Here is a 12,909-nt window from a genome sequence, read left to right on the forward strand (position 1 = left end):
TCTTTTTGCAGTAATGGTTTAGGGCTTGGTATTGATACCATGTTAGAAAACTAACATAGTATCTGCCTCACTCTAGGCTCAGATGACAAACTGCTAGTGAGAGCCAGAGGGAAACCACTCAGAGAAAAACCACAGGTCTAGGCTGCAAACTATCTTTACGGAGGGCCACTTTGGTAAGATTCTGTAGGTATTTTGGAATGCTCTCTCTCCATAGTAGTCAGATAAGAAGCTAGGCTTTGTGATGCATTTTCTGACTCACTCTGGCAATCAGTCACTCGTTTCTCTGTGCCCTCACATCACCCCATACATCCCTCTTACCTAGCACTTATCACACTGTATTATACTCATTTAATTTCCTATATGTCTCCTTCTCTAGAAAAGAGCCCTTGATGATGGAGATCATCCAGATTGATCTCTGTAACCAACCAAAGATCTACTAGAGTAGAAGCCAGTGAAAGCTTAGTGAATGAAGGAATGAATGAATGGTGATAATAATGGATAATATTTGTTTAGCACTTACTGTATGCTAGGAACTTCTCATATCTTCATTACACTCTTACGATGTGAGAACTCTGATTCTCACCATTAGGTGACAGAATGAGGCACAGAAAGGTTAGGTAACTTGTCTATGATCTTACATCTAGTAAGTAGCAAATCTTGAATTCAATCCAAGTCACTTGGTTCCAAAGTCCAAATTCTTAACCATTGTGCTATATCTGACTGGCTGACCAAAAGACTGACCAAAGGCTGACCAAGTGACCAACTAACTGACTAACAGCTGTGTGAAAGAGAGGCAAAGAAGGTACTGGTAACTTTTCTGCCAGACATAGTTCTTTTGGGATGTGAGTTTGAAACTACAAAAGTGAGGGCTTTTTTTGGAGGCACCACCGGTCCATTAGGGGAAAGACCTACTGATTCAGGAGCCCATTTCTTACTGCTTATTCTTTCTCTGACAAGAAAAAGGATTGGCCAAGGCCAAGGATCTGTTCTGGCATATCCCTGGAGGTATCACTATAGCTCATGTGCTAGGAGTAATACTTACTGTTCCATCTGCCTGGAATGCCCTTCCCCCAAGTATCCACATGGCTCATGACTTCATTTTATTTTCTCCTCAAATGTCATCTCGTCAAAGAGGCCTTCCTTGATCTGGTCTGATATAGCACTACTCTTTATCCTCTTTCCCTGCTTGATTTTTCTTCTTGTATTTATCACTACCCAACATACAATTATTTGTTATAGTGTTTTAGTTTGTCTCTCTCCACCAGAATATAAACACTAGGAATCTGCGACTCTTTTGTGCACTGTTACATTCCTAGCTTCTAGAGTGGTGCCTGGTAAGTAGTAGGTACTCAATAAAAATTTCCCCCCAATGAATAAATGATTTTGGAGTTTTGGACCAACTGCTTTCAAGGCCTTTTATCATTTGGCCTCAGCAGTGCCTCACCCTCCTTGTCCCTATGTATAACCCTTGGACTCCAGGCAAACGGGAGTCAGAGTTCTCTGAACAGGCCCCACACTTTATAGTTGTGTCTTTGCTCATGATTTTAAAATGGGCTCCAAAGAGTTTCAATAAGTGAAGAGGTAGAGCTGGATTTTTAAGGGTTAGTTGGTGTTTATCAGGCCAGGAAGAGGGAAGAGAGCTTTTCCAGAAACAGCAAAGACCTAGAAGTCTGAGAGCAACGTTCACGGATAAATAAGTAAATAGTGCAAGATACTGATTCTAGAAGACTGAGAAGCTAAAAGCTATAACAGAGGCAGCAAGTAGGGTAAAGCTGGGAAGTTTGGGTCAATGGTTTCCAACTGTACAAGACAATCAACTGGGGTGCCCCAAGAGAATATAATAGCTTGTATTTATATTGCATTTATTTTTATCTCATTTAATTTTTATGTATGTTTTACAATATACCTAATGTTAGTACATATATTTAATTTATAAACAGATATTCATATATTGGCAATGTGTGCTCAAAATTTTTTTACATGTAGATTATGTCATTAGAAAGCTTGGAGGCTACATAGTCAGTCACCTTGTGCGTTTCTTTTATAAAGGACTATTTGTTGTGGAAAACTCCAGAGGTTGGCTCTCTCTGATTCTGTGTAGTATTGTTTGTCATTTTGCCCAGAGATGTAGTCTTTGATGTCTCTAGGAGCAAAATGGACAGGCTTAGGGGGATGAGAGAATCATGACCTTAGAAAACTCTCTCTTGCTTGCATGTCCTCCTGGGGTTTGGTTGTGTGAGTCATTTGGAGTCTCTATCTGTACTAAGCTCCCCTGGCCAAATTCTGTCTCCTTTTGCTGTCAGCCACAGCTCTCTGTACTTGCTGTTACCTTCTTCCTTACTTTGGCTCAGGGATTCTTCCCATTTTCTCTTTTGGAATGAAAAAGCAAAACAAGATTTTTAACTTTTACGTACTTGAACCTTAGGAACAAGGGGCCCTAATATCTCACCATGACTGTTGAGTGAGATCTTCATGCTGGGACACAGGGTTGCTCTCTGACAAGGATGCAGCTCGTCCTGGCTTACTTTGTTCAGACTGCAGTGACTCTGAGTGGGCAACACCATACTGCCAAGCCTTACCTAGGTAGGGCCTCTGCCAGGTAACAGAATAATATGTGGAGCACAAAACCCAGAAAACAAGCGCCTTGAGGTTTGTCCTGACATGCTGAAGTCATCATCCTTTTCCGCAAAGCTTAGTTCTGTAGGGACTATGTTCAGAGTCCATCCTTATTGGAGTGTAGTGGTCCCCTTACAGACCCTCTGCCTCACTTAGTGTAGTGTTTAGAGCAGTAGTTCTCAGTGGGGGGCAGTTTTGTTCCCCAGGGAGCGTTTGGCAGTATCTGGAGACATTTTTGATTGTTATGACTGGCAGCATGCTACTGGCATCTGGTGGGTAGATGCCAGGGCTATTGTTAAACATCCTACAAAGCATAGGACAGCCCCCAACAACAAAGAATTAACCTGTCCAAAAGGTCAGTGCTGCAGAGACTGAGAAACCCCGGTCTAGAGTGACTCCTGACTGTCTCCACTGCAGTGTAGGGCACGAGTGGAGGAGTTCCTGCATGCCAAGCATTTATGCTCGGGCTTGTATCAGATCGTCTTCCCCGTAGACAAAAGGCCCTTGTGGCACCGCTGGCCTCAAGCCTTTCAAGCAAAAATACGTGACGTGGCCTTTCTACTCCATACGCCATGCTGGGTGAGGCCGAGCTCCCTTGACAGTAGCGGCAGGAATGTGTCCTCTGCACTTTGCAGGCTAGCACTTGTCTGTCTGCCTCACATCTTGTGCCACTCTGCTAGGCCTTCATTACCTAACACTCTGGACCGTAGCAAGTGATCATGTTTATAATGTATGTGGAGATATATTCATTTTCAGGAACAAAAGGCCAGTCTATTCTACTTTCCTCAACACTTCTTTAACCCCAGTTCTGTCATCCCTCCTTTCCTAAGCCCTAGGATTTGAGCATATCTCTTGGAAATTAATCTTTCTCTTCCCTCCAATGTATTCTAGTCTGGAAATTAGATATTCAACCAGGCAATGACTAAGCACTCCCCGCCTAAGCCTCCGGGATCTTGTCTTCTAGGACACAATCAATCTGAGTGTACTAGACCTGCCTCATTTCCTCTCCTGGAACCTTTCCTGTGCCTCTGCAAATGGTCTAATCTACCTTCAAAGTCTCTTGGCTTCAGAACTTTCCTCCTGAGCTCCAGCAGCTTCTTGGGGACATGGAGAGATTAGAGCATTTTTGTCTTCTGCTGTTTCATTCGGAATGTCTTTCTGAGTGTCTGCTTTGTACCGTGTGCTGGGCTCCCCTATGGGAGGTAGAAGGATGAAGGGTCAGGGCCCAGCCTTCCAACTTCTCTAGTTTATATGAGAGTGACAGAAACAACCTAAGATCTGAGGTGTGCCTACCAGAGGAATGCTGATTTTTGGGCAAGCATTTCAGAAGTTAACCTCCACCTGAGCTGTATATTTGTCTAGGAAGATTGTGGCTGCTGTCTGGAGGCCCACATTCAGAACATTTCTGGAACTCCTCATTTAGGGTAGTTACTCTATCAGTAAATTCTTACTGATGCCACTGTATAAGAGGCACTATTTTAACGACAAAGGGGTGAGCTAAAATGAATAGGATGTAGTCCCTGCCTTCAATGTCTCCTGACTATTAAGGGGAAATTAGAAAGCATTCTGAGGAAGTACAGTTTTGGGGAAAGGTATGTATCTTAAGGGAGGAGGGTGATAAATCTCACCATTTTATTCTGCTTCAAAACTTCTTTGGCTTCTTGCTGCTCACAGCAGTAGTGTTCAACTTGAGGAATGTACAAATTCCTTTTAAGGGAAATCATTTATCTTGGGCCTGCAAAGCTGGTTTATTTAATGGTATTTAAATATGTAGAAACATAAAATGAGGTTTAAGTTGCTATATAAAATTTGTGTACAAATATAAACAAAAACACACTGATACATTAAATAAAAGCAAATTTCAAATCCAATGAAATGACACGTTTTTGCTGGAACCCAGTTGCTCCCATCCAAGGCTCTTTAAGTTCAGCATAGCTGTATTACTGGGTGCTATGTGGTGACTCAGTCCTCCCACCATTTTTCTCTATTCAAGCTCCTATGAAACTTTGATTTATATAATACATCATGACATCATTTGACTTTTACTTGGCTTGAACATATTCCTTGCATGTTAAGTCCTCTTCTGTTCTTTTATTGTTGATTCTTGATAAAGTATGGAGATAAATTTGTTATATATGTGGCTAAATACCACACAAATATTAAAATTATTTTACAAGGATTATTTTTATGGTTGTCCATTTAAAAAAATCACAGTCTTTTAGTATTGAGGAAATGATTAGGTACAGTGATCCATGTATGGTAATGACATGATTTGCCATGTTGTGAATGATCACTCAGTAATTGTTTCAGTTAGAATTGGCTCCTGCTGTGACAGAAAATCTTTTCAATCTGATATAAGCAAAAGGGGAAATTTACTTTTTGCACAAAACTGAAAAATGTATGAATAGGGCTGTCTACAGGTGTGATCTCATTCAGGGCTTAAGTGATGTCATCTGGATCCATCACTTGGCTCAGATTTGCCTTTGTATGAAGCTTTCCAGCAGTGTCAGGGAGGATATACGTATGTGTGTATGTGTGTGTGTGTCTCTCTCTCTATATATATCCTTTATATATATTATTTATATAAACTTTAAAATGTTATATACGTATGATATTTATGACATAATGGCTAGGGCAAGGGCTATGACGCCAGACTGCTTGAGTCCAAAATTGGCTTTACCAATTCCTGGCTGGATAATTTTGGGAAAGTTACATGACCTTTTTGTGCGTCAGTTTCTTCATCTGTAAAATAGGGATAAAGTGGAACATATCCTTCACATGGTAGTTGCAAAGATTAGTGAGCTAATATATGTGAAGTGCTTAGCACAGTACCTGTTATATAGTAAGTGCTATGTAAATGATGGCTTCTATTAATATCATTTGTTATTATTATATTACAATAATATATAATATAATACTATATATAATATAGTGTATTATATAATAATTAAGGATTATTTTATCCCAGATACCTGAATAGTGGAAGAACAAGTCCATCCCCTATAGGTCAAACAAAAAGTACTGTATGTATTCCTTTCATACTTGGGATTTTATGGGAGAGAGATCTGTTAAACACGTAGACACGTGGTGAATGTTAAGGTCGTTGAGATTGTGACAGTAAGAACAAGCAGTGCTTGCATTCTGGAGTCATGGCTTTGCTTATCTCTTCCCGCAGTATACAACTGGACCGTGGATGAGGTGGTGCAGTGGCTGATCACATATGTGGAGCTGCCTCAGTATGAGGAGACCTTCCGGAAGCTGCAGCTCAGCGGCCATGCCATGCCGAGGTCAGGAAGGGACTGGGTTCTCTCACTGGGGGTGCGGGGAATGGGCTGGGGTCGGCTTGCCCTCATGTTGCTCTCACCTGTTAACTGAAGTTTCACCCCTTTCAGGGCAGAATCTGTAGACTTCTCACATTTACTGTGCACTTGCTAGAAAGCATATGGACACTTCACATCTATTCTCTTATTTAACATTTCTATCAATCCTGGGACTAGTACTAATAGCTACCATTTATTGAGTGCTTAGTATATGCCAGCCACTCTACTCAACACTTTATGTACAGTATCTCATTTAATTCTTACATCAATCCTGTAAGGTAGGTATTATTGTATCTAGATGATGAACCTGGCCTAGTAACTTTTCCAAGGTCACATGGCTAGTTAGAGGCAAAACTGCGATTTGAACCTAGATCTGGGTAGACTTCAAAGCCTGTGTTTTTCTCTTTTCTTTTGCTGTCCCCCCAGCAGTTGCCTCTTTCATTGCCCAGGGGACTCAGGGCTCTTTTAACCTCCCCGGAACTATCCATCTGCAGTTTATCTGCTGTAAAGAACCGGTGCAGAGGTGGGGGCTGACTACCATTGGCCCCAGTCTCCTCTCTGGAATGACTCTTCCAACAGCTGTTATGCCCTAGCTCTGCCTCCCTTTCAGGCACAATGTACTAGCACTTGGGGTGGGTGTGGGGAGGGGATGGAATACTGCTTGGACTTCTTGTTATGTCAAACTAGCGCCATATGTCATTCAGTCATTAATCCATTCACTTATTCATTCACCCAGTATTTACTGGGTACCTGCTCTGTGCCAAGCACTTATGCTGGGTGCTGGGGATAAAGATGACAACAACCTGCCCTTGCCCTCAAAGGGCTTACTGTCTGGTAAGTGCTGATTATGTATCATCTGTCATCTTATTATGTAGGTGCATCTGGTTATGAGCTTCAGCAAAGGGGAGAGGGGAAGGTGAAGCTGTTGGAATGCCCACACATTGCAGCCTCCAGCCGCAGGGCTACCGGGCACTGCTGTCCGGGCCTAGCTGAGCTGGCTGGTCCCTCCTCTGCTGCCTGCAACCTCTTATTCACAGCTTCTCCCTGCTCTGGAGAGAGTAATAATCTTCATGTTTGTACATCCCTTTATAGAGTACTTTCCTACCTATTATTTCAGTTGATTCTCACAATTCTGGGAGGAAGGAATTATTATCCCAACTTTTGGGCAAGCAAACTGAACTTCAAATATTTTATGATTTTTCAAAGCTGGTAAGTGGCAGAGCTGGGATTTGAACTCAGGTCTGCCTGGTTCTAAGTGCCCTGCTTTTTTCACTGCATCTTCCTCTTGCCCCATGTAGTTTGAAAATAGGCTTCCTGGAAATACTCAGTTTAGTTCTATTTAACAAAACTTTACCAAGCACTTACCATGTGCCATGCTCTCTCCTGGGCCCTGAGGACAAAGAAATGCATTAGACCTCACATTGGCCTTGAGGAACTCCATGTTCAGTGGAAAAGATAGACAATTAAACAGATGATTGACCATGCAGCTCCAGGATTTAGGTTTCTTTCCCATGGAAATAGCAGTATTGCCTTGTGGATCCCTGGCCTATTCCATCTTGAAGAACGGCTATGGCTTCGATTAAAACTGTAAAACATAGGGTAAGAAGTCAGTTCTCAGGCAGTGCGCTCACTTGGCCATTCTGTGACTAGGATTAGATCCAAGACCAGACCCAGCCAGGCTGGGCATAGGGGTAGAGGTAAACAAGCTGTGGTACCTTAGTGACAGCAGGAAGCATAGAGCATTCAGAGCATAGGGTGTGGGGTAGAGTGTGGGCGCTTCTAGGCCCATCCCTAGGCAGCGTGGTATAATGGGACGGATCTAGCAGATTTGCGTTGTATCCTGCCTTTGCCACTTACTTGCTGTGTGACTTTGGGCAAGCTACTTACCTCTAAGTCTCGTTTTTCTTATCTGTAAAGTGGAGCTAATAATAGAACTGGGTTCTTAAAGTGTGAGGACTAAATGAGGTATTGTATGTAAAGTGTCAGAACAGTATGAGATATACACAGCTGCTTATTAAATGTTAGCTCCTTTCTCATTTCTCATTGCTTAGAAGTTCATAGGTTTCTTTGACAAACAGAATGTAGAAAAGATGACACTTATTTTGATCAGTTAGATGAAGGGGCCAGTACACCTGGTAGAAGTGCTCTAAACAGGAGCCCCAAGAACTCCCAGCTTTGTAGGAAACATGTGATTTACATAAGTAAAAGAAGGAAATTGAGGCCCCAGGGGAGAGACCAAGCTGCTTATGGTCAGACAAGTGAGTCACTGATGGAGCTGGCACCAGAAACTCGTTCTCCTGACCACCTCCACCCCCACCCCCATCACAGTGTCTCACTGCCTCTCTTGTGGGTGGGCTTGATCGCTTCCCAGGGCTAGAGAAAGAAGTAGCTACGCCTGCATGCCCAGGCAGGAGTATAAATGACACACTGATGTCAGAAGCTTCTTTTCTACCTAGGGAAACAAAGCTATGAAACAGAAAAGAGCACTAACCTTAGTACAGTAGGTAATGCTCACTTGTGGGACCCAGATCAGTGGTTTTTCAACCTTTCATATCCTATACCCCTCTCCTTCTGTATCTACTGTGTTCCAGCAGAAGAGAAACAAAGTCCCGTTTTTCCTACATCATTTCCTTGTTTATAGGTCCTCTCTTATTAAGTTATTATTAACAGTATGATTAAAGAACATAAGAAATTATAGTAATCTGACTGGGAGTAAATTACTGTTACTCAAATACAAGATAACAAGACTAAGGCAATGCTTGTTGTCAGCAGATTTATATTTAATGACAATGTGTTAGGATTAGGATAATTCAGAGGTCCCTAGAATCACTGGGTCACGTGGCATAACATTTTGACCTGGGCTGGACAGGCGAATGTGTTTACAAATGGTGGGAGTATGGGGACAGGTATGTAGTGGATACTCCCTGGAAGGAGAAGTACAACAGAAAGTTTACAGTTGGGTGTGGGAATGGTCACAGATGGTTAATCCTTTGAGAGTAGGATATTCAAGAGATGGTGGACCTGGGCAGAAGGGTGAACAAATTCTTGGTGAATGTTATGTGTCCTGTTTACTGCTTGCTGAGATCCACTGGTACAGACTCTGTGTACTAGAGTGCCGAGGGGAGCAATCACCAGGAGCTAGAAGTCATGGAAGTGTTCCTGGGCGAGGTGGGTAGTCCTACCAGGATCCTTCCTGCTTTGCCGACAGGGAACTGAGCCCCTACTCTTTGTCCCAACAGGCTCGCGGTAACCAACACCACCATGACAGGGACTGTGCTAAAGATGACAGACCGGAGCCATCGGCAGAAGCTGCAGCTGAAGGCCCTGGACACAGTGCTCTTTGGGCCTCCTCTCTGTGAGTCCTGTGGCAAGAAGGGCTGCTGATGTGCCATGGACCCGAAGGCAGTTGGAGTGGCTGGGTTGAGGTCCTGGGTCTGCCCTAAAGGGATAAAATGAATGTTCTAGAGAGGTACACAATGCTACTGAGATCCAGGGGAGGGATTAAAGAAGGCATCCTATAGAAGAGGTGGCATGGGACCTCTGCCTTTAAAGATGGATAGGGTTTTATTCCATGGAGGTGGCAGGAGAGGGCATTCTAGGTGGAGGAAACAACCTGAGCAAGGATACAAACACTAAAATATGAATGGCATGCTCAGGTATAAAAAGTAACCCAAAAGGGGCTGAGTGCCATTAGCTGTTCCTGCTCTCGCTGTGGATATGCAGAGGGTATGAACTGATTGCTGAACATTTTGTGTCCTTGGACAAACAAACGGGATTAAGCAGGCTTTCACTGAATCAATAGAGACACACTCAGACTAAGGAAGTTTGGTCCCTTCAACCCAGGGTTAGTTGAGGGTATTAGGTGCTTCAACTCCTGAAGATCTGCAAGGTGGGAATGGCCAACCTTGCCAACCTTTTTTATTCTAAGTGAACTCAACACAGAAGTAGTAAGATTTCTTAGAAAATCAGTCTTGACCAAACAGGCTCTTAGGGCCTATTCCCTGCTCTTCAGGAGCTGTTGGCATCAATTGAGGATGCCAGCAGCAGAATGCTATACAGCCAAGAACTAATCCAGAGAAGCAGCTGGCAGGCAGGGTCAGGGGCAGTATAACGTTTCCCTGTCCGTGCGTTTGGCTTGACAAGTGCCCAAGCTGATGTCTCAATAGAGGTGGATGGGTCTGTACTTTCTGTGGTTTAAAAAAATTTTAATAGACTTTATTTATTTGGCCACACAGCTTGTGGGATCTTAGTTCCCCAACCAGGGATCGAACCCAGGCCCACAGCAGTGAAAGCCCGAGTCCCAACCACCGGACCACCAGGGAATTCCCTATTTTCATTTTTTTAATTAAAAAAAAAATTTTTTTTTTTAGCCACACGGCACGGCATCCTAGTTCCCCGACCAGGGATCGAACCTGTGCCCCCTGCAGTGGAAGTGCGGAGTCTTAACCACTAGACCGCCAGGGAAGTCCCTAGACTTTATTTTTTAGAGTAGCTTTAGGTTTACGTCAGAACTGAGTGGAAGCTACAGAGATTTTCCATATACCTCCTGCCCGCATACATGCACAGCCTCCCCCATTATCAGCATCCTCACCACAGTGGTACACTGTAACAACTGCTGAACCTGCACTGACACAGCGTTATCACCCAGAGTCCGTAGTTTACATTAAGGTTCACTCTTGGTGTTGTGCAGTCTGTGGATTTCGACAAATGTGTAATGATGTGTATCCATCTGTGTGGTGTCATACAGAATGGTTTCACTGCCCTAAAGATCCTCTGTGCTCCAACTATTTATCCCACTCTCCTCCTCAACCCCTGGCAATCACTGATTTTTTACTTCTCCATAGTTTTGACTTTTCTAGAAGGTCTATATCTTTTGAAAGCGTGAAACAGAGCAACATGGGAGAAGACCATTTCCATCTCCTTTGTTGCCCTGTTTTTGGTCCTAGGACACATTTTTTCTTGTCATTCATTTATAAGTTTTGAATACATGACACAACAAAGGCACTACTCTTTATATGAGGCCCACCCTGTGTACTGAGCAATGGCCTTTCATTCATTCACTAACATTTATTTAGCACCTACTGTGTACCACTATGCATGACAGGGTCCCTGCTCTCAAGAATTTCTGTCTAAATGGAGATTGGCATGTCAACAAATTGAATAAATGGTCAACAAATACAGTGGTATAACTGTCGTGTAAGTCATTCCATAGTTCAGGTGGGAGCACAAAGTAGGGAGGAGTTTTCAATTGCATGACTACGCATGACAGGGTCCCTGCTCTCAAGAATTTCCGTCTAAATGGAGATTGGCATGTCAAGAAATTGAATAAATGGTCAACAAATACAGTGGTATAACTGTCGTGTAAGTCATTCCATAGTTCAGGTGGGAGCACAAAGTAGGGAGGAGTTTTCAATTGCAGACCAAGAAGCTTTATGGAGAGGATCCCTCTTGAGCTGACTCTTGAAAAATGGGAAGTGGCTTTATTAAACTCTCTCCGTTAACCGCCTATTCCCCTCTCTTTGTATACACCAGCAAGAACACTTCTGCTAGAAGAATCAAACCCAGCAGTGAAAGCTAGGCTATCTTTGCAGAGGCTCTCCCCTGTCACAGCTAAGTTAGGGGAGGCCTCCGGCAGCCTGAAAGTCTTCCTTAGTCTTCTGAGACATATTAACAGACTGTTACATGTTCTGTATCAAAATAGGATTTACCATATCTGAAAGGGTGCATTAGAAACTGCAGGTTAAAGTCAGCAAGGATTGTATATGGAAAAATCATCTAGGGCTGGAGAGCATAGGAACCAGAATCCTGGGTACATACATGGTACTGGGTCCCAGAGGTCAGAGCCAGCAAGAGGGGCCTTGGTGAAGCAGGTTAGACTGATACCAGGACAGGAGTATCTTCTCCTAGACTCATTTCATATAGCCTATAGGTTGCGTATGACCTAATCTAAGGGAGGTCAGAGGTCAGCGGAAAACTGTTTCTGAGATTGGCAGAGCAGGGGTACTAGAGCCAAGAAGATACTTCACACCCACTAGGATAGCTACAATAAAAGCGAAAACAAACAAAAAACAGAAAGTAAGTGTTGGCAGGGGTGTGGAGAAATTAGAACCCTTGTACATTTCTAGTGATTATGTAAAAAGGTTCAGCTACTGTAGAAAATAGCGTTCCTCAAAAAATTAAACATAGTTATCATATAACTCAGTGATTCCACACCTAGGAATGTACCCACAGAACTGAAAACAGTACTGAAACAAGTATATATAAATAGCAGCATTATTCACAATAGCTGAAAAGTGGAAACAACCCATATATCCATCAATGGATGAATGGATAAATAGTTGTGGTATATAAATACAATGAAATATTACTCAGCCATAAAAAAGAATGAAGTTCTGATACATGCTACAACATGGATGAACCTGGAAAAAAGTGGCCTAAAAAAGTGAAAGAAGTGAAAGAACTGAGGGAGTGAAAGAAGCCAGACATAAAAAAGGACACATATTGTATGATTCCATTTACATGAAATATTCAGAATAGATAAATCCATAGGGACCAAATGCAGATTGATGGCTGGCAGGGGCTGGAGGGAGTGGGAAATGGGAAGTGACTGGTAATGGGTATGGGATTTCTTTTTGAGGTAATGATAAGGTTCTAACATTAATTGTGCTGATGGTTACACAACCTTGTGAATATGCTAAAAGCACTGAATTGTACAATTTGAAAGAGTGAACTTTAGGGTATGTGGATTATATCTCCATCATCATCATCATCATCATCATCATCATTATATACGACTTGATTTTTTATAACTCCTGGACTTCCATTTAGAGAACTTCTTATAAAGTTTAGGAAAGCACCTTTGTCTCTTCAGAATTGCCACTCACTGTGTGACCTTGTGTAGGTCACTTTTCTCAGTATGTGTTTGCTGATTTGGATCATGAAACAACTGAACTAAAGGATCCTTATTCCTTTC

General features: G+C 42.7%; 1 protein-coding gene across 3 annotated transcripts in view; it reads left to right on the top strand.

The window, feature by feature from the left end:
- STIM1 (stromal interaction molecule 1) overlaps positions 1 to 12,909 on the top strand; it is a 199,518-nt gene that overhangs the window by 157,998 nt on the left and 28,611 nt on the right. For all 3 annotated transcript variants that reach the window (XM_059930928.1, XM_059930929.1, XM_059930930.1), the window contains exons 4-5: positions 5,792 to 5,903; positions 9,176 to 9,291. In XM_059930928.1, the coding sequence (XP_059786911.1) occupies positions 5,792 to 5,903; positions 9,176 to 9,291 (228 nt within the window). The remainder of the gene's footprint in view (positions 1 to 5,791; positions 5,904 to 9,175; positions 9,292 to 12,909) is intronic.

Source organism: Balaenoptera ricei, chromosome 8, assembly GCF_028023285.1.
Source record: "Balaenoptera ricei isolate mBalRic1 chromosome 8, mBalRic1.hap2, whole genome shotgun sequence".
Taxonomy (NCBI): Eukaryota; Metazoa; Chordata; class Mammalia; order Artiodactyla; family Balaenopteridae; genus Balaenoptera; species Balaenoptera ricei.